General features: G+C 43.4%; 1 protein-coding gene across 1 annotated transcript in view; it reads left to right on the forward strand.

Moving 5' to 3' along the window:
- B3GNTL1 (UDP-GlcNAc:betaGal beta-1,3-N-acetylglucosaminyltransferase like 1) overlaps window positions 1-26,981 on the forward strand; it is a gene marked incomplete at both ends in the record, with an annotated part of 128,371 nt that overhangs the window by 10,475 nt on the left and 90,915 nt on the right. The window contains 3 exons of the mRNA XM_079725936.1: window positions 7,095-7,211; window positions 7,312-7,411; window positions 26,420-26,484. Of these exons, the coding sequence (XP_079582062.1) occupies window positions 7,095-7,211; window positions 7,312-7,411; window positions 26,420-26,484 (282 nt within the window). The remainder of the gene's footprint in view (window positions 1-7,094; window positions 7,212-7,311; window positions 7,412-26,419; window positions 26,485-26,981) is intronic.

The raw sequence follows: 26,981 nt of genomic DNA on the forward strand, positions 1-26,981 counted from the left end.
TTGCACTTGAGTGTTTGTTTTAAAAAAATTAAACACGCTCCTATTTGCTTAGGGCTCCATCCATTTTAACAGATTTTTAAAACTTTGCAGTATGTACCAAAGCGATGCCAAGTCCCCTTACAGAGAGATCTCCCCGCTCGGGAAAGGCAAAAGAGTCATGGACATCGGTGACCAGTGAGAGGGCTCAGCTCGGGGAGGGAGTCCTCACAAACTGTGGCTTTGATGATGTTCTGCTCACTTGTCCTGGGCAGTGGAACCAGGGCAAGGATGTGAGAGAAGAGCCCCCACCCAGCTGCCAACGTGGGAGGGGACCGCATGAGCCTAGAGTTGTCATATAGTCCAGTTCTAAGAGGAGCTGGAATCCAGACACTGTGGGACTCCTGAGAAGCTGGATGTGGCTGGGGGGTGGGGGGTGGGGGGAGTTGCAGCCGCGTCCACAGACTTGGAACTGCACCACGTGAATTCCGGGAGAGGCTGAATGATCACCTGACTTTACTGTCCACCCTGATCAAAATAACCAGCCGTTTATCCAGACAGAATACACCTGGTGTTTGGCAATTTCTACACTGACCATGTGAAATTTTGAGTTATTTGATAACATTATTGGGACTCTAACTAGATCCAGTGTAGACACCGTCTCCTGTTCTAGATTTCATTACGGGTAGACTGTCCCGCACGCATTCATTCATTCTTCCTTCCTTCTCTCCTGAGCATGTATCCTCCCCTGTGCTATTCTGGGTCAGAGGCTCCTGTGAACAGCTGAGCAGTGTCTTCACGGACCTATCTTCCCAGAGTGAGCGAAGCAACACAGGGATTTCAGGGACGCTGGTGAGAGCCCTGCGCCCCACCCAGGATGGGCACTCTGCTTCCCCACTGGGCTGAGGGCTGACGTGCCCTGGATGCAGGTGTGCAGAGCCAGCCGGGGCCTCCCTCAGGCCCCCTTGGGCCCTCTTGGGAAGCAGCTCCCCCACTTCTCAGCCTCCACGTCCTGGCCCTGCATCGGCAGCCGGCTCACGTGGCCTCTGGACTCTGCCAGCCGCAGGGAGTTGGCAGTGGACAAAAAGACTGTCCCTGCCCCCACTGAGGCGGCAACTTAGGGGGAGACAGTGCCATGAGCACTTAGCGGGAGGATCCCGTGCAGATGGGGCCAGCGGGGCAGTGGGGTCTCTGAGGAAGTGAGCTGTGGGGAAGGCCCTAGAATGTGAAAAGATAAAAGTGTGTCAGTGTTTGGACTCACCCCCTCATGCTGGGGCTTTATGCATTGATTTTCCTCACTGCCTTTCATAGCCTGCGACTCCTCAAGCTGGTGGGTCCAGGGCCAGGTCCTTGGAGGGGAGGCGGGGTTGTGAGGGCAGGACGCTGCCCAGAACCATGAAGGGGTCAGAGGTTTCCCTTCATTTCAAGCTAACAGGATGGCTGGCAGGCCACATTCTCCAGGTGCTGACCAAAAACACAGGCTCCTGGGGTAGAGTGAAGCAGTTTATAACTCACAGTAAAAGCAGTGGCCAGAGGGTCAGGATCAGCATGTGTGCATGGGTTCCCAGAGTCCCCATTCCCCGGGGGTGACACGACAGGGCCCAGACAGATGCTGCACGTCCGCCCTTCCTCCTGGAGGGCACCATGACCTCATTCCTCAAGGCTGCTCACAAAACAGCCCAGGTAACAGGGTGCCCAGCTGAGTGGGGGGGGTGGGGAGCATGGGAGACCCATGCGGGAGTGTCTCGCAACAAAGTCCAGTTAAGGAAGCTTTGAGATCCAGCCTCAGGTCTCAGGGTCAGGGAGGCAGTGCTGAGGGCCAGGCAATGAATGTCCCCAATTCACATACAGGCCACTGATTCCTTGGTGGCTGCTGGATGCTGCTCCCTCATCAGTGGGTCAGTGTCCAGTCTGCCTCTTGGGCCTGGTGACCTGTGAGTGGGCAGCATCCCCGTGTGGGCCAGTCCTAGGAGGCGGAAGGCCCGGCACGGGCTGAGGGAATGGCTGGCTCCTCACAGGGAGGGATGGCTGGCGTTTCCCTCCTTGCATCTTCCAGACTCTCACTCTGCCCCATAAAAGGGGAAAGCCGGTGTTGGACCCTGCCCCATGATGCACCCCGCTTCTAAGGCAGCCTCCTCACTAACCGCCTGGCCAGGCCCCAGTGGCCCCGGCTTTGACAGTGACACCAGCAGCACTGGCTGGTGGCCCCTAACACCTCTGGTGTCCCCACTCCTCCTCCAAGTTCTATCAGATGTGAATTTATCCAAGCCCTTTCTCCCACAGATGACATTTTCCTGTTAATATCTCGGAGGAAGATGTCTGACTGGCCTCTCCTGGCCTTTCACCAGACACTGTCCGACTCACAGACAGGGGTTCAGGCGCTAACACCCTGTGCTGTGCACGCAGCTCCCACGGGCACCTGGCACCCACCTGTGAGTCATCCCGAATTTGAAGAGCAGTTGCTTAAATCACTTCAGAATGATCCACGTATGCTAACTCTACAATGTGGTGGTTAGAGGTGATGCTATTTTGAGTTTCCATTTGCCTTCCTGATCACACATCAGGCTCCTCTGGCCCTTTGATCAGCCCTTCCCACCCTCTTGGTCCTGACCCTGAGTCCAGCCAGGGCCGCTGCACACCTGGCCTGCAATGTGCTGTGCATCCCCGTGCTGGGGGCCACCTATGGGATCCTGAAGTCACCACCCTGAAGTGCACGGGAGGTAAGGCTTCTGTCCCTCACACTCAGGTGGACAACTCTCCAGAGCTCTGGGAAGGTCCAAGGGTTCAGCTCCAATTGCCCATGATGGAGGCCCCCACGAGGCATCATGCTGGTCCCGGACTCGCTCCTCCTCTGCCTCATTCCCCTGCCCCAGCTTCCTGGGAACAAAAACCCTCACTGCAAAGACCCCGACTCAGTCTCTGCTTTCTGGGCTAAGGGGTGGGCACCCAGGCCAGGACAAACATTCTATGTGATACTTGAATGGTCCCATCAAATCCACACCAAACGTTTGCCCAGCTGTTAACTGAATGCTTCCTGTGATGGGAACCTCATTATTTCCCAAGGCTGGTAAGAAGTCCAGCTCCAGCTTCTTCTCAACTCAATGAGTCTCAACTAGCCTTTACAAAAATGAGAACGTAGAAAAGAGGACACTGGTGCACATCACACAGTCACACAGCTGGTTGCTCCCTCGTGAATGGATTTACTATCAGGGCACTACGGCCACCACAGGCAGCCCATCTCTGACAGTCCAAGTGCACTGTCGTCCATGGTGCTGGGTGGCTCCTGACCTCTCAGCAGCATCACTGCCCAGTGGAGGTCCAGCTGGAGCTTTGTTGGGGTTCATCCCATCAGGAAACTTGGACAGGACACTTGCTTGGAGGTCTTGCAGTGTGGGCTGTAGGGGAACGTCCAGCTGCTGGCATTCAAGCTTGACCTCACCCTTCATGGGTGCACCCAGGGCAGACTCATGCTGACTTTGGGCCCAGGGTGGCCGAGTCCAGACTTATGCCCATCTTTGCTGCCTATACTCACATTGTAAGAGGGCTGTTGGCATTTTAAAGTTTGGAGGCCCTGGCAGTTGGCACTGAGTTTTCTGAATACAACCAGGATTCACCAACAGTCTGCAGAAACAATATTTAAAAATAAAGAAAAATGTCAGTCACTGGGTGAGCCAAGAGCTGTGGGAGACCTGCATCACTTCCTCTCCAGGGGTCCATGACTTTGTCACCTCCTCATCCTACCCCACATCCTCCCTATGTCCGTGTCCCTCTGGAGTGGTGGTGTCAGGCCCCATAGTCTGGTCCCTCTGTTGAGAATGTTTCTACCATGAAGAGAAGAATCTCAGCAGCACATCCCCCCAAACCCTGCACTTCTGAAGTGCCTCTTGGCACTCTGAATGTTTGCAAAAAGCAGACTCTAGCCAAATTTTTATTAGGGGGAAGGCAGTGAAAAGCAAACTTCTGGCAGCAGGATGTACAGGAAGCAAGACAGGAGCAGCCAAGCCCAATTCCGATAGCATGTGCTGTGGAGGTGCCAGACGCCGTGGGGACCCCTTATCTCTTCCTCCCACTGATTACTGAGGCAGTCCAGCTCCAAAGCCCACAGCACATTCTGGAAGCTATCATGCGACTTTTTACCTAGTCCCTTAAAATGAAACTATTCCTAATACACCAACCCCTGGAGCACATCAAGTCCTTGGAAACAAATTCTCAGATTGTTTTTGTCCTTTATCCTTTGTAGATAGGATGCATTTTTACTCATCTGACCGAAGCGTTTCAATCTGTGCAATAGGCTTTGAAAATATTGATGCAGTTTAAGGAAAAATGACATTTGAAGTGATGCTTACAAGACATGAAACAGAAGTTCGGCTTTATCATAATTGCTACTTTGTAGAATGATTTGCATTTAACATTAGTTTGGGGCGGTAAAGGCTATGACGTGCTCACTGACCCAGATGGGTCGGGGCACCCGCGTGACAGGCGGTCCCCTCGGCCCCCGGGCGGCGCGGGACCCCGGGGCCCGGTGCTCCACAGGGGGCCGCTCAGGTGTCCCGTCGCCAGTGCAGGGGACCATCACCTGCTCTTCACATAGAACCTTTCCTGGTCAGAGAAGGGACACACGTGGGAAGGCGTAGCCACCGGGACAGCGCAGCGTCTTCCCACAAACCCCACCTTCTGCACAACCCAGGAACTCCTGTAACACTTGCTTCACTGCGGACCTCTGAGCGGATCAGATGAGCTCCCTCGGGGCGGGGGGGGGAGGGTGTGTGCGTGTGCGAGTGTTTGTGGCTGTGGCGGGGTGGAAGGTGGGGGGGCTGTGCCTGTGGCTGTGGCTGGACTGTCCTCCCGCCGCTCTAGGCCGCGCCTCTCCACTGCCTGCAGGTCCCCGCTGGATCGACGTCCCTCTGCGCCAATCGGAGGCGCCCGGCCTCGGCCCCGCCTCCCGGCGAGCCGCCCGCGCACGCGCCGTAGGCCGAAGTGGGCGGGGCGGCCCGAGGAGCGCGCACCATGCAGGCCAGCGGGTACACGGCTGCCGCCGCCCTCGGCCAGGCCCGCTCCCCCGTCCAAGTGGTAGGTGCTGGGCTGGCGGGGGTGGGAGGTGGGGATGGGGGTGGCGCCCCCCTCCTCGCCCCTCCCCGCCCCTCAGCTCCAGTACCCCTCCCTGACTCTGACTCCCCGACTCTGCGGTCGTCTCCTGTCCCCTCCTTTCCTCTCCTCTCCACTCCGTCCTCCTCTCCGCCCCGCTCCCCTCCATCCCTCCCTCTCTCCTCTCCCCATCCTGGGTCTCCATTTCCCACACCACCACCGCCTCTTCTCTTGGGCAGCCTATGAGGGTCTCTGCCCAAATCAACGTTAAAGCACCAGCAGGAGTGCGAACAGAGATTAATCAAGGCTCATCTTTGGCAGAAATTCACATTATGTTTTGTATTGTAGATCTTGAAAACAGTAAAAATATTCTTTCCTTTAAAAAATAATTCCAAAGTAAAGTAAATATGTATGTAAATTAGGGAACTATTTATGTGGATAACATAAATGCAGGAAGGGATACCACTGTTGAATCAGATCCTCAGAGTAAAGAACTTGACAGAACTGTATTTTCAGTGCTTATATCTGTGAGCTTTTCATAACCATATTCAGATTTAGCATTTAAAATATCTATATTCTGGCTCTATTCACAATAGCCCGGAGCTGGAAACAACCTAAGTGTCCATCATCGGATGAATGGATAAAGAAGATGTGGCACATATATACAATGGAATATTACTCAGCCATAAAAAGAAACGAAACTGAGCTATTTGTAATGAGGTGGATAGACCTAGAGTCTGTCATACAGAGTGAAGTAAGTCAGAAAGAGAAAGACAAATACCGTATGCTAACACATATATATGTAATTAAAAAAAAAAAAATGTCATGAAGAACCTAGGGGTAAAACGGGAATAAAGACACTGACCTACTTGAGAATGGACTTGAGGATATGGGGAAGGGGAAGGGTAAGCTGTGACAAAGGGAAAGAGAGGCATGGACATATATACACTACCAAACGTAAGGTAGATAGATAGTGGGAAGCAGCCGCAGAGCACAGGGAGATCAGCTCGGTGCTTTGTGACCGCCTGGAGGGGTGGGATGGGGAGGGTGGGAGGGAGGGAGATGCATGAGGGAAGGGATGTGGGAACAGATGTATATGTATGACTGATTCACTTTGTTATAAAGCAGAAACTAATTAAAAAAATAAATAAATAAAATAAAATATCTATATTCTGTATAGATATATAATTCGTACATATATGCATGTATGCATATGTAGACACACGCTCACACCTGGATGACCTGTGTTTCTGTTTTCTTACTTGGGAATATGTCCACTCTTCGTTAGGGTATAAACTCAAGGGTGAGGACTGACTGTAACTTCTATCATTGGGTATTCTGTATTGCTTAATGTGGTAATAGTACAGAATTAAGACAAATCCTGTAATCAGTTGTTTTGTTGGCAGTCAAGATTCACTGGTTTTACTCCATACACTTCATAAATTTTTGTTTTATGTGGGCCCTATGAGAAGAGGACAGTGCCAAACTATCCTAAACTGAGTAGAGCAAAGGAAGAGAGAGCTGGAGGGAGGTCACCTCCCCTTTTCCCAGCCCCGCCCCCATACTTTGTTAAAGCAAGTATAGGGTGTACTTGAAAGGGTTTCTTTGTTGCAGTTTCTCTAACATCATGGTTTACTGAAAATGCTTATTTCATGAGTGGGTTCAAGATACACAGATGCTTGTTTCAACCAAAATGATGATGTTTCTGACCACTGATTGGGAAACACATGAATTTGCCATTGTATTGGGAATATTTTTGATGCCTTTCAGATTTTTGTTTCCTTTTCAAAAGCATCCAAAAGACCAATTCTGGGAAATCTAAGACAATAAATCTTGAGAGGAGGCATAGACACCTTTTTTTTTGTCAGGACATATTCTTTCCCTGGAAGCCTTATTCTGAGTTACTCTGTAAGTCAGGTCTTGCCCTTTGGAAATAAGCATTGTGCGGATGGTAATGGGGAAGTAAATTAGAGCCATGGAAAGAGTATTCAGTTTCCACACTTGTTTCTCAATCGGTTTGTTTTGAATTCCAGTCTGTTATCCTCCCGGTCCATGACGCTGAACCGTGGCTGGACGAGTGCTTGGGGTCTGTTTTGCAGCAGGACTTCGAAGGCTCCATGGAGCTTTCCATTTTTAATGATGCCAGTAAGGTATTTATGAACTTCCTGTTGGTGATTTAGCCCTAGTGTAAGTCACCTCTGACTGTTTGGAGGAAAGTTTCCTGACCTGCCAACGTCCTCGTGCTTTCAGGACAAGTCCATGACTATCATTGAAAAATGGAAAGAGAAGCTGGAAGGTTCCGGCATCCTCGTGGTCATTGGAGGGCACGATTCTCCTTCTCCCCGAGGAGGTCAGTAACCGTGTTTAGTTTATTATTCTTATCGACTTATGTACTTAAATAGTTTCCTGTTGTTCAAATCCTGGTGAAAATTATCCTGAGTAATACTTGAGTATACCACTTATTAAGGACACGGTAAGCCTGGCTTTCTTATGCTTCAGTAAAGATTTGTGTACATCCACTGCTCATTCTTTACTTTTTCAGCCCAACAGAAAGCCACTGGGTGTTTTTATTCCTGGTGTGATTGGTCATTATTGGTCACCTCTAATTTTTAAAATTCTTTTATTGTAACATTAGGTTTGTTTTTGTCCATTAAAAAAAAAAATCTTCTTAAAGAAGCAGCTTTGGGCCTCCCTGGTGGCGCAGTGGTTGAGAGTCCGCCTGCCGATGCAGGGGATACGGGTTCGTGCCCCGGTCCGGGAGGATTCCATATGCCGCGGAGCGGCTGGGCCCGTGAGCCATGGCCACTGAGCCTGTGCATCCGGAGCCTGTGCTCCGCAACGGGAGAGGCCACAACAGTGAGAGGCCCGCATACCGCAAAAAAAAAAAAAAAGAAGCAGCTTTTGGTTTCATTGATTTTCTATATTGTTTTTCTTTTTCCTATTTTGTCTGTTTTCTATTTCGACTCTGAATTGTATTATTTTCTTTCTGCTCACTTTGGGTTTAATTGGTTCTTTTTGTAATTCTTTTTTTAAAATTAATTAATTTATTTATTTTGGCTGCGTTGGGTCTTTGTTGCTGCACGCGGGCTTTTTCTAGTTGTGGCGAGTGGGGGCTACTCTTCATTGTGGTGCGCAGGCTTCTCATTGCAGTGGCTTCTCTTGTTGTGGAGCACAGGCTCTAGGCATGCGGGCTCAGTAGTTGTGGCTCGCAGGCTCTAGAGCGCAGGCTCAGTAGTTGTGGTGCACGGGCTTAGTTGCTCCGTGGCCTGTGGAATCTTCCCATACTAGGGCTCGAACCCATGTCCCCTGCATTGGCAGGCAGATTCTTAACCACTGCGCCACCAGGGAAGCCCCTCTTATTGTAATTCTTAAGGTGAAAGCTGAGGTCATTGGTTTGAGACCTTTCTCATTTTCTAACATAGGCATTTAGTGATATAAATTCCCCTCTAACTATTGCATTAGCAACATCCCACAAATTCTGATATGTTATGTTTTAATTTTCATTCAGCTTCAAAATACCTTCTAATTTCCCCTTTGATTTCTTATGTGATTTATGGATTATTTGAAGTATTTAGTATTTAGTTTCCAAATATTTGAGGGATTTCCCGGATATCTTTCTATTATTCATTTCTGATGTAATTCCTCTGAAGTAAGAGAACATACTTTTTTGACTTGAATCTTTTAAATTTAGTAAGATTTACTTTATAGCCCAGGATAAGGCCTATCTTGGCAAATGTTCCGTGTGCACTTGAGAAGGTTGTGTATCTGCTGGTGTTGGTGGAGTTTTCTGTAAACGTAAATCAAGTCCAGTTGGGCACAGTCTTGTTTAAATCTACTGCATCCTTGCTGATACAAGGTCTACTTGTTCTCAGTTACTGAGTTGGGGTATTGAAATCTCCAACTCTAATTGTAGATTTATTATTCTTCCTTATAGTTCTATCATTTTTGGCTTTGTGTATTTTGAAACTCTGTTAATATTTGAGATTGTTGTGAAGAATTGACCCCTTCATCATTATGAATAACCCTCCTGACCTCTGGTAGTATACATTGTTTGATATTAATATAACTGCTCTGGCTTTATTTTGACTAGTGTTAGCATAGTGTATCTTTTCCATCATTTTTTCTTTTAACCCATTCCTGTCTTTATATTTAAAGGATGCCCCCTCCCTTATAGATTCTTGTAGACAACATATGATGGTGCTTTTTAAATCCAATCTGACAATCTCTGCCTTTTAACTGGGATGTTTACATTAGTTACATGTAATATGATTATTGATGTGGTTAGGTTTGAGTCTCTCGCTATTATCTTATATTAGTCGCATCTATTCTTCATTCCATTTTCCTCTTTCTCTGCCTTCTTTTGGATTAATTAAATATCTTTTATAACAGCTTTATTAAAATACAATTTATATACCATACAATCCACCCATCAAAGTATACAATCAAGTGTTTTGTAGTATGTTCACAGATGTGTGCAGCCACCACCACAGTCAATTTTAGAACATTTTCATCACCTCAAAAAGGAACCTTGTATCCTTTAGTTATCACCCTCCATCCCCCATTCCCCCCAGCCCTATGCAACCACTGATTTACTTTCTGTCTGTAGATTTGCCTGTTTTGGACAGTTCGTATAAATGGAATCATATAATATGTGTTCTTTTGTGACTGGCTTCTTTCATGTAGTAAGATGTTTTTAAGGTTCATGTTGAGGCATATATTAGTACTTCATTCCTTTTTATGAGAGAATAATATTGGGTTGGCCAAAAAGTTCATTTGGTTTTTTTTTTTTTGCGGTACGCGGACCTCTCACTGTTCTGGCCTCTCCCATTGCGGAGCACAGGCTCCGTACGCGCAGGCTCAGCAGCTATGGCCCACGGGCCCAGCCACTCCGCGGCATGTGGGATCCTCCCAGACCGGGGGACGAACCCGTGTCCCCTGCATCGGCAGGCGGACTCTCAACCACTGCGCCACCAGGGAAGCCCTCATTTGGTTTTAAGTAAAAATAAAAGACATTTTTCATTTGCACCGAGAACTTTATTGAACAATGTATTCATTAACCAAACGAACTTTTTGGCCAACCCAATATTTAATTGTATAGGTGTACCATATTTTGTTTATCCATTCATCAGCTGAGGGACATTTGGGTTGTTCTACCTTTTGGCTGTTGTGAAGAGCGCTAGTATAAACATTTGTGTACAAATTTTTGTTTCAACATAGGTTTTTAGTTCCTTTGGGTATATACCTTGTAGTTGAATTGCTGGGTCATATTGTAATTCTATGTTCAGCATATTGAGGAACTGCCAAACTATTTTCCACATCAGTTGCACCATTTTACATTGCCACCAACCATGTATGAGGGCTCCAGTTTCTCCACATCCTTACCAACACTTATTTTCTGTGTTCTTTTTTATTATAGCCATCCTAGTGAGTGTGAAATGGTTTTTCATTGTGGTTTTGATTTTCATTTCTCTACTGACTAATGATATTGAGCCTCTTTTTGTGTGCTTGTTGTCCATTTGTATATCTTCTTTGGAGAAATGTCTATCCAAATCCTTTGACCATTTTAAAATTGGATTGTTTGCGTTTTTGTTGTTGAGCTGTAAGAGTTCTTTATATATTCTGGATACTAGACCCTTATCAGATATATGATTTGCAAATATTTTCTCCCATACTTTGGATTGTCTTTTCACTCTCCTGAGAATAATCTTTGATGCACAAAAATTGTAATTTTGATAAAATCCAATTTATTTTTGTTGTCATTTTATGTGCTTTTGGTGTCCTATCTAAGAAATCATTGCTTAATCAAGGTCATGAACATTTACTCCTTTGTTTTCTTCAAAGAGTTTAATAATTTGAGCTCTTTTATGTAGGTCTTTGTTCCATTTTGAGTTCATTTTTGTATATGGTGTGAAGTAAGAATATAACTTCATTCTTTTGCATGTGGATATTGAGTTGTTCCAACACCATTTGTTTAAGACTATTCTTTCTCCATTGAAAGTTTTGGTACCCTTGTGAAAATCAGTTGACCGTAAATGAATGAATGGGTTCATTTCTGGACTCTATTCTTATGCCAGTACTACACTGCTTTGATTACCATAGCTTTGTGGTAGGTTTTGATATTGGGAAGTGTGAGTCTTCCAACTTCGATTTCCTTTTTCAAAATTGTTTTGCAATTTCATATGAATTTTAGGACCAGTTTTTTCATTTCTGCAAAAAAGACCATTGGGATTTTGATGGGGATGGCATTGAATCTGTATATCTGTTTGGGTTGTGTTGTCACTTTAACAATATTAAGTCTTCCAATTCATGAACACAGAATATCTTTCTTTAGGTCTTAGGTCTTCTTCAGTTTCTTTTATCAATGTTTTTTAACTTTCAATGTACAAGTCTTTTGCCTCTTTGGTTAAATTAACTCCTCAGCATTTTATTATTTTTTATGGTAGTGTGAATGGAATTGTTTTCTTAATTTCCTTCGCAGATTGTTCATTGTTAGTGTATAGGAAAACTGATTTTCCTGTGTATTGATCTTGTATCCTGCAACTTTGTTGAACTTGTTTATTAGCTCTAGTAGTTTTTTTGTGAGTTTTTAGGATTTCCTATATTTAAGATAATGTCATCTGCAACTGAGATAGTTTTACTTATCCCTTTTTAATTGGATGCCTTATTTCTTTTTCTTGCCTAATTGCTCCAGCTAGAACTTCCAGTGTTTAATAGGAGTGGAGAAAGGAGACACCCTTTTCTTCATCCTGATCTTAGGGGGAAAGCATATGGTGTTTCACCATTGAGTGTGATGTTAGCTGTGGATTTTTACAAATACCCTTTATCATGCTGAGGAAGTTCCCTTCAATTCCTAGTTTGTTGACTGTGTTTTTCTTTATCATGAAAGAGGATTTTGTCCAATCTTTTTTCTGCATCAATTGAGATAATCATGTAGGTTTTTTTCCTTCAGTTCTATTAAGGTGGTATATTATGCTGATTGATTTCGTATGTTGAACCACCCTTGCATTACTGGGATAAATCCCACTTGGTCATGGTGTATAATCTTTCTAATATGCTGCTGGATTTAGTTTGCCAGTATTTTGTTGAGGATTTCTACATAGATATTCATAAGGGATATTGGTATGTAGTTCTCCTTTCTTCTAATGTCTCCGTCTGACTATAGTATCAGAGTAATGCTGGCTTTGTAGAATGAGTAAGAAGTGTTTCCTTTTCTTCTATTTTTTTTTTTTTTTTTTTTTGGGGAAGAGTTTGAGAAGGATTGTTGTTAATTCTCTAAATGTTTGGTAGAATTCACTAGTGGAACCGTCTGATCCTAGGCTTTTTTGCTGTTGTTGGGAGATTTTGATTACTGATTCGATCTCTGTATTTGTTATAGGTATGTTCAGATTTTTTACTTCTTCTTGAGTTAGTTTTGATAGTTGGTGTGTTTCTAGAAATTGTCCATTTCATCTACGTTATCTGATTTGTTGGCATACAGTTGTTCATAATATTTAATTATAATCTGTTTAGGTTTCTGTTAAGTTTAATAGTAACGAACCCACTTTCTTTTTCTTTTCTTTTCTTTTTTTTTTTTTTTTGGCCATGCCTCGCGGCTTGTGGGATCTTAGTTCCCTGACCAGGGGTCGAACCTGCACCCCCTGTAGTAGAAGTGCAGCGTCTTAACCACTGGACCATCAGGGAAGTCTCCCCACTTTCATTTTTGATTTTAGTAATTTGCAGCTTCTTTGTTCTTAGTCTAGCTAAAGGTTTGTCAATGTTGTTGATCTTTTCAAAGAACCAACTTTTGGTTTCATTGATTTTCTCTGTTTTTTTTTTAGTCTTTATTTCATTTATCTCTGTTCTGATCTTTATTATTTCTTTCCTTCTGCTAGCTGTGTGTTTAATGTGTTCTTCTTTTTCTAGCTCCGTAACGTGTAAAGTTAGGTTGTTGACTTGAGGCGTCTTTTATGTAGACATTTATATATAAATTTCCCTCTGATCACTGCTTTTGCTGCATCCTGTAAGTCTTGGTATGCTGTATTTTTATTTTTATTTATCTCTTAAGTATATTCTAATTTCCCTTATTTGACCCATTGGTTACTTAAGAGTAGGTTGTTTAATTTTCACATATTTGTCCTTCCGTTATTGAATTCTAGTTTCATTCCATTGTGGTCAGAGAAGATACTTAATCTGATTTCAGTCTTTAAAAAATTTTTGAGATATGTTTTGTGGCCTGACATGTGGTCTGTCCTGGAGAATGTTGCATGTGCACTTAGGAAGAATGCATATCCTGCTGTTATTGAGTAGAGTGTTCTGTGTATGTCTGTTAGGTCTGTTGGTTTATAGTGTTGTTCAAGTCCTCTATTACCTTACTGCTCTTCTTGATGTTCTATCTATTATTGAAAGTGAGGTGTTGAAGTATTCAACTACTATAGTAGAATTATGTTTCTCCCTTCAATTCTGTTCATTTTTGCTTCATTTATTTTGGGGCTCTCTTGTTAGATGTGTATAGTTTTATAATTGTTATATTTTCTTGATTGACCCTTTCATCAATATATAGTGTCCTTTGTTTCTTGTAACAATTTCTGACTTAGGGTTTATTTTCCCTAGTACTAGTTTAATCACTCCAGCACTTTTTTGGTTGTTGGTTGAATGGAATATCTTTTTCCATCATTTCATTTTCGACTTATTTGTGCCTTTGGATCTAAGATAAATCTCCTGTAGCATTTAAGTGGATCATGTGATTTTTTAATCCATTCTGCCAGTCTTTGCCTTTTAATTGGAGCATTTATATTTAAAGCAATTACTTTTGAGGAAGGACTTTTGCCATTTTGCTATTGTTTTCTATATGCTGTCTATCTCTTTTATTCTTCAATCCTCCATCAGTGCTTTCCTTTATGTTTAATTGGTTATTACTAGTGTGCCATTTTTATTCCCTTCTCATTTCCTATTCTGTGTATTTGTAAGTTATTTTCTTAGTCATCACTATGGGGATTACAATTAACATCTTAAATTTATAACAATCTAATTTGAATTAACATCGACAACTTTAATAGTGTATAAAGCTCTGCTCCTGTACAGCTGTGTACCTCCCACTTTATATCATTTTTGTCACAAATTACATCTTTATTATTTGCCCATTAACATAGGTTTATAATCATTGTTTAATGTGTCTTTTAAATCATATGGGAAAAATACAAACAAAGTAAAATAATACTGGCTTTTATATTTAGCTACATAGTAATCTTCATCAATGTTTTTCATTTGTTTGTATGGTTTCAAGTTACTGTCTAGTGCTCTCATTAGAGCCGGAAGGACTCCTGTTAGCATTTCTTGTAGGGCAGATCTGTTAGTGAATATCTCCCTCAGCTTTTGTTTATCTACAAATGTGTTAATTTCTCCATTTTTGAAGGATAGTTTTGCCAGATACAGAGTTTCTGTATGTTATAGACCCAATAATACATTACTTACATATTGTTTTTTAAATTAATTTCTTATTAGAGTATAGTTGGTTTACAATGTTGTGTTAGTTTCTGCTGTACAGTGAAGTGGAGTTCCCTGTGCTATACAGTAGGTTCTTATTACTTATCTATTTTATACATATTATTGTATATATGTCAATCCCAGTCTCCCAATTCATCCCATCCCCCATCCCCTGCTTTCCCTCCTTGGTGTCCATACATTTGTTCACTACATCTGTGTCTCTATTTCTGCCTTGCAAACTGGTTCACCTGTACCATTTTTCTAGATTCCACATATATGCATTAATATACGATATTGGTTTTTCTTTTTCTGACTTACTTCACTCTGTATGACAGTCTCTAGGTCCATCCATGTTGCTGCAAATGGCATTATTTCATTCTTTTTTATGACTGAGTAATATTCCATGGTATATATGTACAATATCTTCTTTATCCATTCCTCTGTCGATGGACATATAGGTTATTTCCATGTCCTGGCTATTGTAAATAGTGCTGCAGTGAACACTGGGGTGTGTGTATCCTTTCGAATTATGGTTTTCTCCAGATATATGCCCAGGAGTGGGATTGCTGGATCATATGGTAGCTCTATGTTTAGTTTTTAAAGAAATTGCCATACTGTTCTCCATAGTGGCTGTATCAGTTTACATTCCCACCAACGGTGTAGGAGGGTTCCCTTTTTTCCACACCCTCTCTGGCATTTATTGTTTGTAGATTTTTTTTTTTTTTTTTGCAGTACACGGGCCTCTCACTGTTGTGGCCTTTCCCGTTGCGGGGCACAGGCTCCGGACATACAGGCTCAGCGGCCATGGCTTACGGGCCTAGCCGCTCCACGGCATGTGGGATCTTCCCGGACCGGGGCACGAACCCATGTCTCCTGCATCGGCAGGTGGACTCTCAACCACTGTGCCACCAGGGAAGCCCTTGTTTGTAGATTTTTTGATGATGGCCATTCTAACTGGTATGAGGCGATACCTCATTGTAGTTTTCATTTGCGTTTCTCTAATAATTAGTGATGTTGAACATCTTTTCACGTGCCTCTAGGCCATCTGTATGTCTTCTTCGGAGAAGTGTCTGTTTAGATCTTCCACCCTTTTTTTTTTTTTTTTTTTTTTTCTTGCCGTACGTGGGCCTCTCACTGTTGTGGCCTCTCCCGTTGTGGAGCACTGGTTCTGGACGCGCAGGCTCAGCAGCCGTGGCTCACGGGCCCAGCCGCTCCACGGCATGTGTGATCTTCCCGGACCAGGGCACAAACCCGTGTCCCCTGCATCGGCAGGCGGACTCTCAACCACTGCGCCACCAGGGAAGCTCCCACCCATGTTTTGATTGGGTTGTTACATATTGTTTTATACAATTTTTTTTTTTACTACTGCTACTTCAGTTAGCAGAAGAAGGGAGAAGAAATATGCATTTATACTGTCTTTTATAATTAATAATTACTTTACTGGTGCTGTCTATTTTCTTTCATGGATTTGAAATACTCCCTGGAATCACTTGGGGTCAATCTTTTTAATCTAAAGAACTTCCTTTAGTATCTCTTGTAAGGTGAATCAACAACAGTTTCTCTCAGTGTTTGTTTATTTGGAATGTCTTAATTTCTCCTTTATTTTTGAAAGATAGTTTTACTGGATATAGGATTCTTGGTTAACAGTTTTTTCTTTGAGTTCTTTGAATATGTTATCCCACTGCCTTCTGGCCTCCATTGTTTGTGCTGAAAAGTCAACTGTTAATCTTACTGAGATTTCCTTTCTTTTCCCTTGTCTCTTTTAAGATTTTCTCCCTGTTTTTGACTTTCAGTGTTTTTACTATGACGTATCTAGTTGTGAATCTATTGAGTTTATCCTCCTTGGAGTTTGTTGAGCTTCTTGAGTGTGTAGATTAATGTTTTTCACTGCATTTGGAAAGATTTTAGCCATTATATCTTTGAATATTTTTTGTGCTTATTGCTCTTTTCTTTTGGTACTACTATTATGCATATATTAGTGTCTTTAATAGTATTTCAGATTTCTCTGAGGTCGTGTTTATTTTTCTTCATTCTTTTTTCTCTCTGTTCTTCAGATTGCATTATTTTTATCCATCAAGTGTGCTAATTTTTCTACCAATTCAAATATACTGTTGAGTTCCTCCAGGGTATTTTTTAGTTAGGTCGTTATACTTTTAAGCTCTAGAATTTCCAGTTGGTCCTTTTTAATAATTTCTGTTTCTTTATTGATACTCTTGATTTGATATGACATTGTCTTCATACCTTTCTTTGCTTCTTTAATTATGGTTTCCTTTAGGTCTTTGAACATATTTATAATGGTTACTTTGAGGTCTTTGTTAAATTAGACACTGTGATGTTCTCAGTAGAAGTTTCTGGGCCTTATTTTTATTAGGTGTCTGGGTAATGCTTTCTTGTTTCTTTGCATGTCTCCTAATTTTTGTTGGAAACTGGACATATTAGATAATATATTATAGTAACTCTGGGTACTGGTCCCCCCCACCCCGACTAGGCTTGTTATTATTATTGACTTGTTTGCTTGTATATTGACTGGTTGGATAATTTTAGTAAAGTCTGCTCCCCTGCCCTTGCAGTGTGAAACCTCTAATGATCTCTCTCAGGAATACAGCGCTGGGTGTACCCACAGTCACCCTGAGGTGACAGTGGTGTGGGCTGGCCTCTCTCTGCTTGACCACACCCAGCTGTCAAGCTCCACTTATTGCTGACTGCTTTACTGTTTTCAACAATACCTAAGAGCATAAATTGCTATATAAGAATAATTAAGTGAATTCAGATTCCGTCAAAGGAATAGTTCTTGAGGTCAGTGTTTAAAGTTTGTTCTGACACCAGGAGGGCTCTTCTCAGCTGTCTCTTACCCGTTTATGTCTAGCAAACTGGTCGTCCCACAGTTTAGCCTATATTGCCAATGAATCTACCAATCTCCTTTACCAGCTGCCTGTCACCACTGTTTTGGGTGTGCCCTAGGGCTTGAACTTCACACCCTGTTGCAGATGAAGCAGGGGGTGGGCAGTAACCCCATGTCTCTCTCAATATGGAACCCCCACCCCACAAACTAGGGCAAGGGCATTTGGGTCCCCAGTATTCTTGGTGATACCATTCCCAGTGTAGACAGAGTCCATCCCAGCATGGGGGCTGAGTGGGAGAAGGGAGCCCCACTTCTCAACTGCACTTGCCTGGGACTCAGCCTCAGCAACAGGTACCTGGAGTCAGGATGAAAAATGCTGATGCCCTATCTCTCCCAGGAAAATAGCTTTCTGACGGGCCTAGCAGAAGAGGGAACCTTGTATTTTTGGCTGTACCTGTCTGGGGTGAGGTTTCCTTCTTGGGGGAGAGAAGGAGCAGGTCTTGGCTCAAATACCTAGACCCTCACTATTACTCAGTTTTAGTAGATTTTCTTGAATAAATATTTTTTTCATTTGCTGTGTGTTAGGGCCATTTCCAGAGACTGTAAATGGTTGGGTTTTTTAAAAATAATTTTTAAAAAATTATTTTAAAATAATTTTTTAAAATTAAATTATTAAAAAAATAATTTTTACCAGTTTTGCTGGCAAGCAGTCTATGGAACTTGTGCTGCCCGGCCAGCTCCGATCAGAATTTCTTTTGGTTCTATTTTATCTCCTTTGTTGGCTTATTAGCTATAATTCCTTTTTTGCCTTGTTAGTGGTTGATTTGGAGTTTACAGAATATACTGTCAGCTTACCAAGTTCAGCCCCTCAGATGTGTGTACAGCTTCACATATAGTGTGAGAACCTCATGACAGTACATGTCTTTCTATCCCCTCTTGCCTTGTTTGCTGTTGTTGTCATGCATTCTACTTTTACATGTACCGTAAACCCCACAAACATTGGTATTAACTTAGTTTAAACAGTCAATCATCTTTTTAAGAGACTGAAATAATAAGAAAGAAAATTACTCATTTACTCATATAGTTAGTTTTCAGTGCTCTTCATTTCTTTGTGTAGAGCCAGATTTCCATCTTCTATGATTCTCCTCCTGCCTGGACTTTTTAAAACATTTCTTGCAGTGATGGTCTACTGGTGATGAATTCTTTTACCTTTTGTATGTCCTTGTCTGGCATGTTTGAGTGTTGGCTGGTGGATCCTGTGACGAAGAAATTTCATCACAAGCTTTGTTATCCTTCCTTTAGTCCCTACTTGCTGCCCCCAGAGCACCTCCCCATACAGGTGAGCTTGCCCCTTAGGTAACCTGCCTGTACTGCTTTTGCCCACCCCCCACCCCCCGCTTCCCTTCCTTCTGTTCATCCTTCCATCTTCCTCTGTTCTGTGCAATTCCTCTCCTTTTTGGCGTGGACAGGGAGAAGAGAAGGAGGAGGCCTGAAACGGCTGTCTTCTGTATTTGTGGGAACAGCTTCTCCCAATCCTGGTGCTGCCTCCTGAACCTGCTCTTCTTTTGCTTCACAGCGATGGAGGGAGGGGTGGGCACTCAGCTCCCCACACAGTGGTGGGTGGAGGAAGGAACACAATCCAAAAGTTCTTGCCAAGCGAGCCTCTGGACTGTGGTATTTGGGTTTCCTTCCACGTCAGGGTACAGCCTCCTTCTGTCTCCTCTCGAGGTTCTCGCAGTTTTTATGTCGGAAGTTCAGAGTCTATGGTCTCCTTTTGTTTCTAGTGTTGGACTTGGGTAGAGAGGGTAGACTACCAGTTTCACTGGTTCCCTGTCTTGTCCAACGCTGATAGTTTTTCACATTATCGCAGATTTTCTATTTAGGTAATCTAATCCTGAATAAATATTATAATTTTGTTTCTTTATTTCTAATTATTTCTTTATTTTTCATATATTTTGGGGAGTTAGAAGAACAATGTGGAATCACATTAATGAATCCTTTTATTGTGCTGGCTTCGTGGGAATGTTTGTAGTGTTTCCGTGTTAAAAGTATGACATTTACTGTTGCTTTCTGATAGATACCTTTATCAAGGTAACTTGATATTTCTAATTTAGTAAGCCTTCATAAAATGAGGCATCAGGGACTTACTTCCCTGTTGGTCCAGCGGTTGAGACTCTGCACTTCCAATGCTGGGGACGTGGGTTTGATCCCTGATGGAGATCTAAGATCCCATGTACTGCATGGTGCAGCCAGAAAAAAAAAAAAAAAAAAAAGAGGTGTCAGTGTGGAATTTATTAGATGTCTTTTAGGTATCTGTTAAAGTGATTGCCTATTTTTTTCTCCTAACATTTTTATTGTAGTAAATTACATTAGTATTTTTCTTAACAGTGAACCACTCTTGCAGTGCCAGAACTAACCAGCCATAACACTATAGTATTTTCATACAATGCAATTATTCGGTTTTCTTAAGGATTTTTATATCTATATACATATGGAACATTGGTCTGTAGTTTTTTGTGTGGGTTACATGTCTGGCTCAGGGGTGAGAGCAGAAGGTCTCGGACTTGCTGATGTAGCTTCATGAGAGCAATAACTGTGTAGAACAATTCAGCCCACTTTTGTCTCAACCTCCCATATAAACTAGCCTCACAGCCTGCATTTAGATGGCAGGAAGACCATTTACTTATTTTCACGAATAAATGTCTACTTTGACTAATTACAGATTTTTTTTTTTTTTTTTTGCAGTACACGGGCCTCTCACTGTTGTGGCCTCTCCCATTGCGGAGCACAGGCTCTGGACGCACAGGCTCAGCGGCCATGGCTCACGGGCCCAGCCGCTCCGCGGCATGTGGGATCTTCCCCAGAACAGGGCAGGAACCCGTGTCCCCTGCATCAGCAGGCGGACTCTCAACCACTGCGCCAGCAGGGAAGCCCCCAGATTTTTTTTTTTAATACCAGTTTGTGGTTAAAAAAAAAAAAAAAAAAAGAAAATTCAGGCATACAGAAAGGTCTGCAATGAAATGTAAAAGCTCCATGCCCTAGGAGCAACCAGTGTTTTTTAGTTCCTACTGGATTTATTTAACTCACAGTGTCAGTTGATACTTGCTATGAAAGAGGAAACATTTAGCCCAGTGTAGGTACTTCACACTTCCCTTTCTCTTTCTTCCCCCCTCAGAGTTTTGGTTTGTCATAATATATCTATATTGTCAGGGCTTATAACCTTTACATTCTGTTCTGTAACTCTTGTTGTTTTATGTACTTGACTTAGTTGATTCCAACAGCTTAAACCTTGCAAAAACAGCACCAATGGTTTTTTAAGTAACTGTTATTCACTGCAGACCACCTAGTGGATTAGACTTGGAGGAGGAACTGAAATAAATCTGCTGCTAACCCCGTGCTGCACACTGAGGGGATTCCCAGGTGTCAAAATCTATGGAGCCTTTAAAAAATCTTCTGCTTTATTCCCTTCTACTGTATACGCATGCACCATTGTTTGGGGGTTTTGTTTTTCTTCTCTTTTTATTTTATTTAATTTTCTTTTTTTTTTTTTTTTTTTTTTGCGGTATGCGGGCCTCTCACTGTTGTGGCCTCTCCTGATGCGGAGCACAGGCTCCGGACGCACAGGCTCAGTGGCCATGGCTCACGGGCCTAGTGTCTCTGTGACATGTGGGATCTTCCCGGACCAGAGAACGAACCCGTGTCCCCTGCATCGGCAGGTGGACTCTCAACCACTGCGCCACCAGGGAAGCCCCTAATTTTCTTTTTAATTATGTTCCTTTTAAATTTCTCTTAAGTACTTCTTCAAGTAATTTTTTCATATCCGGTATGTGTATGGTAAAATATTTAGAGTATTTACATGTCTAAAAATGTCTTTATTTTGTACTTTTACTCAATTGGCAGTTTGTCTGGGTATAGAATTCTAGGTGCAAAATAATTTTCCTTAGAATTTTGGAGGAGTTGCTTCATTATCTTCTGGTATCTCCTGATTCTAGTAAGAAATCTTATGTAAGTCTGATTCTTATTATTTTAAAGGCATCTTTTCTGAAAGTGTCTAAGATTTTTCTCTTTGTGTTTTGAGTTTTGAAATTTCATGATGCTGAGTCAAGTTGTGGTTGTTTCTTCATTTATCCTCTGTTTCTGTAAAAATGGTTCACTTTGCATATTTAGCTTTAATTGTAATCTAGTGTGCTTCCAGTAGTTTGACTTTACAGTTTTCATATAAGACTTGAAAACAATATGCCTGCACACATTGCTAGAGCTGAAAGTGGAGGCAGGACAGATGATGAGACCGTGGCTGGTGGGGTTGAAGGTAGAGGCAGGGCAGATGATAAGACTGGCTGGTGGACAGGTTCCTGTAGGTTTTAGGAGTCATGTCTTTCTTTAAAAAGTAGTCCTCAACTTTGGTAGCATGTTAAAATTGCCTGGAGAGGCTTTAAGAATCCTGGTGCCTGAGTCCTACCCTAAGATGTTCTCGTGTAATTGGTCTTGGGTGCAACCGTGGCACGCGGGTTGTGAAAGCTTCCCAAAACATACTGAGGCGCATCCAGGGTTGAGAACCACTCCTTTAAAATCCTCAGGAATGGTGTAGCTTCACCTCCATAGTGAGCTTGGTCTTAAGGGAACCTTGTAGCTCCCGACACAGCTGAAGGTTTGAGATCCCTCTGGAATACCCCTCAGATGAGATCCAGGGGGGTGTTAGGTTGGCTACGAGATCCTGTTTGGACCCAGCGGGTGACTTGCCGAAACAAAGGCTCACAGCTACTCAGATCCTTTCCAGGTGGGTGGGTGGGTCAGTAGGGTTGTGGCATAGGATTGAAGCATTCAGGGTAGCTCTCAGGGGAGAGGTGTGAGCGGGAGAGACAGTTCTACTCTTTCTAGATGCCTCTTGTGCTCCAAGGCCCTTTCTCATCTTCCCGCTTTCTCTCTGCTCTTTTCTGCTGGTGTTGGGTGGTCGGGGGACTCAGTGGGTCTCACTTGCTGATTCTTGCTTGTGCACCTTGCAAGCTCATGTGGGTCTCGCCTGAGTCCTGATTTACTCAGAGTTCACACTGCCCCCCTCGATGGCACAGCTGGGATCAGAGCTCTCTGGGGCCCGCCCTCAAACAGATTTAAGCATCTCTGAACACTGGCTCTCAAGTAAGATAGTGTGCTTCTCCACGAGGGGCTTAAGTGCATCTCCTTCCACGGAGGGCAGCCAGGGCAGGTGCCCTTCACTTTACCTTCTGCAGCTTCCTGCCAGCACTTTTTTTTTTTTTTTGGAAGGGGGGCAAGTAGAGGGTGGATGTTGGTGAAAATGAGCTAAGAAATAGTTGGGCTTCAGAGGATGAAGCAGAGACTTCTCTCCCAGAAAGTGCTCCCCTGCCCTGCCCTGCGTTCCTCACAAATAGCAGCCAGTGCACTCTACTTAGGAGAGCAGAAAATTGTATAAAATATTTTAGAAAAAAATTTTAAATCAGAAATAATTTTAAAATCTTGGTCTTTTAAAAGAAGAAAGCCTGGGGCTTCCCTGGTGGCGCAGTGGTTGAGAGTCCGCCTGCCGATGCAGGGGACGCGGGTTCGTGCCCCGGTCCGGGAAGATCCCACGTGCCGCGGAGCGGCTGGGCCCGTGAGCCATGGCCGCTGAGCCTGCGCGTCCGGAGCCTGTGCTCCGCAATGGGAGAGGCCACAGCAGTGAGAGGCCCCCATACCGCAAAAAAAGAAAAAAAAAAAAAAAGAAGAAAGCCTTTTCCCTGCTATTTTAGAAGGTTCCTGTGGAAAGACCGTGTTCTCTGACATCGCACAGTGACCCCATGCAGAGGTGCCTTGTGGTGGGTGAGGGCAGCACATGGTCCTGCCTTCTGGTGCAGCATCTGAGGTGCCGAGGATGGGCGGCAGGGCAGGTGCTTGAGCGAGGGGGCTCTGCAGCCGCTGCGGGGTTGGGTCCACTGCACCCACCCCGTGCCTCCGTTTCCTTCTTTGTGAACAGGCTGTAGCAGTAGGTGCCCATGTGGATGTTGGGAGGGCGTAAGACAAGCTGATGTGTGCCGGGTTCCAGAGGAGGCCACACACGGTGGGCCCTTGAGAGGCCTTAGCAGCTGTTCTGTTATTGTCTTCCTCCTCCTCCTCCTCATCTCATGCATATTTTTAGTATCTTCCCCCAAATTATTTCTTGTTTTCATTATCTTTAGTCTGTTTGAAATAGAAAATTTTTTATAAATCAGTTATTGTGCGACATCCATTTCAACCTGCTTCTGAAATGTGTGTAAACAAATTGTGGTTTTTGAAACTACTATGAGCAACCTTTCAAAGTATTCTTTTATTAAGATGTTTCGCATCTTCCATAGTTGAACAAAAGTAATTTAAAGGCATTTTGATGACTTGCGATTGCTTGTCTAATCTCCACTTTAAAAGCAAGTTTTATCATTCATAAAACACTTTTTATAGAGTAGATATAAAACTTGAGCCATATCATATTTGTATGTATTCTATAAATAATAAAAAAGTAAATTGTAACATTGTGAAGAAATGATTCTGCCGTCTCATCGAAGTTGGATAAAGCAAGCGAATTCATGGGAATCCTGTGTTACACATTAATAAAACAGTTAATTTGGATTATGTCAGAAAGGACATATTTTCCTAGAACAATATTTTCTTAAATAGGATATGTTATATCGACTATTGGATAATGTAGATCCAAAGTGTCTATTTTCATGAGTGTTGGGTATTTAAATTGGGTTAAGATTCATTTACTATTATTTCATATCATAATAGAGCAAAACATTTCTTAATAATGTGGTCACTTGCTAAAATTGAAATAAAACACAATCCCACCCTCTTCTCTCCAAGAGTAAGGAATGTTAATATCGCACCGAGGCGGGAGTTTTCCTGCTGTGGCCATGACAACCGACTCCCCTCACAAAGGGACAGACCTCCCCAAACATCAGGCCCTGGCACAAACATTTGACTTTTCAAGGCAATAATATTAAAGCAAATTCCTTATCTTTGCCAAACACAAGATTCATCGTGAGAAACTTTCAGCTTCCTTAGTAGATGCATTTTCCTTCATTACCCAAATTCTTGGGTTTGATTTTTCCCCTTCTAAAACCCAACACTAATAAAACCACTTTTTAAACACAGCTCCTGTTAATTTCAGTGTGTCTTTTCCCATTTTTCATTTTGATTCCATGAGCTCTTTTCTCTGGGCCTGCCTTGCTTTGTGGTGATGATGGAGATTTACCTATAGTTGCTAATCCATCCCCAGGGGTCAGGAGCCAGGCCCCTGTCTCCCCTTGTGTGCCTTTCCTTCTCTTGCTTGTTATACCTGTGGTTCTTTGACATCTGTGACTGTCCTGCTAACTGGTTTGGGTTGGCCAAGCTCTAGGATTAATGCTGGAAATTAAGGTGCTACCTCGTGTGAAAACAGCCAAAGGCACTGCTCTGGGTCACACCCTTTGGCACCCTGCATGAGGGCCAAGGTCCCTACTTCTGGCTGCAGTGTGGTTTGTTCCAGAATGTGGCTGAGTGACAGGAGGGACCTGCCTTCTCTCCCTGTTCCCCTTTCAGCAGAAAACTGGGGAGCACCTGGGGTGAGGCCTGGGGCAGACACTTTGCTGGTGTCCCCTGGGACCAACATTTTTCGGGTGGTCTCAGCTCTGAGTAAGAGGGATTTATTGTTTTAACTCTGCGCACACCTGTTCAGCTTTGTGCGACTCTCCTCTGTGGCACCAAATCTAAGTGTCTCTGTAATACGATTCAGGCACCAGAATTTCCTTTCTAGGGAAGGTGGGAATTGTGCCCCTCGAAGGCCCCTTGGTCCCCTCTTTTGGACGAAGTGCCTCCTCTAACCTGCCCCGCCCTCAGCATGTAGACCGAGCTTGCTGTGTGTTCATTTCTGTGCTCTGTTCCTTATTCGGAAGTCTTATCCTGGCTGCCCTCCCTTGAAAGCTGCGGTGCGCCCCATGCTGCTCACTGCCCGGTTCATCACTCAGAACCCCATTCTCTCACTGTAAACTCACGTCATCTCTCTGGCCCCCTCTGCCGTGGTCTCATCTTCTCTCCATAAGCCTCCCTAGAGCTTCCCACCGTTCATTTGGCATTTAATATAGGCTGTCGGTTACCTCTCCTTCCAGCTCAGTTCTAATCTCTGAAGGCAAGGATTCTAAAACATTTCTTAAGATATACTATCCATACAGAAAAGTACACCTATCATCTTTGTACAGCTCAATTAATTTTCACAAACTGAACACACCGTGCAGCCAGCACCTTGATGAAGAGCGACATCACCAGCCCAGAAGCCCCTCTCCCCAAGGGAAACCGCTTCCCTGATTTCCAGGTGTGCAGGTGAATCTGCTGCCTTTGTGCTCCATGTGCCATCCCCACATGGTGCCTGCTCCCTGTGCAAGGGGCACCCACGCCGCGTGCGGCCAGGATTGTCCATCCTCCTTGTGTATTTTCATACACGTGGTGTATTTTCCATCCCAAGACGGGTTCTTGTGCCGGTCATGTCTTGGTGAAGTAGGGTCTGTACCTCCCGGAAGAGCTGGGGGTCCCAGTATGTGCAGGAACAGTGGACACCGACAGGGCCTGTAACTCATCACTGAAATATATGTTCAGGTAACTGCCCACGGAGTGTCCAGTCCAGTGAGCTTCTACCAGCTGATCGCACGTGTGTATGTGGCCCCAACTGCTGGGTAACCGTGTCGTGACTTTTATCAACAGAGACTTTATAGAAAGTGTTCCTGCCAGTTCTACTCAAGTCCTTCCATTCAGGGACATTGTAATTTTGTTTTTTTAAAAGTATTCCCCAGGGTTTAGCTTAGTGCTGTACTGGATAAATGTTTGCTGACTTTATTTTCCTCCTCTGAGCACATCCTGCTTTAACACTGGTACTGGATGGACTGTCGTCCCTTATCATTATACTTACTCCATCAGTTTCTTCTAAAGCAGCCTGATTTTTTAGTTGGCGGTGCAGAATGTTCCTAGCTTTCCTACTGTGTGCATCACACTGAATTTTATGAAAGAGAATCCATTGAAAATTGAATTCTAAAAGAGCTTTTCCTTTTCTTTTTTAAACAGTCGGATATTCTAAAAATCAAGCAATAGCACAGAGCTCAGGGTCTTACCTTTGCTTTTTGGATTCGGTAAGTAACTCTTTGTTTTATTTAAAATGTGTGACTATATGTTTTGAATAATTAAGAGGTATTACATTTTAGTGTGGTTCTTGAAAATCATTGTTCTAAGGTGTTACAATTAGCCTTTAAGGTTGATAAGTTGTTGCTGTTTAATTGCTGTAGCACCTAATGAGGGAAATGATTTTTGATAAATAGGGTTACATATAAACACAAAATTGCACAGCAGAGAAACATATAAACAAAGTGAAGGTAAGCTAGGAAGGTGTTGACAAATACAATGCTTAAAAGATTAATAGCCTTAAATAGAAGTAATTCATGCAAGTTGGTGAGAAAACACAAAGAAAAATGAGTGGTAGATAAATAGGAAAGGACAGGAGTCGATACTCTCAGAGGTAGACATGCAAACAATGACCTTTAAAAAATGTTACATCGTTTGTGATCAAACACAAATTAAATTAACTGAGATACTACTTTTAAAAATCAAATTAACAAAGTTCTCTACAAAT

Source organism: Hyperoodon ampullatus, assembly GCF_949752795.1.
Source record: "Hyperoodon ampullatus genome assembly, chromosome: 19".
NCBI lineage: Eukaryota > Metazoa > Chordata > Mammalia > Artiodactyla > Ziphiidae > Hyperoodon > Hyperoodon ampullatus.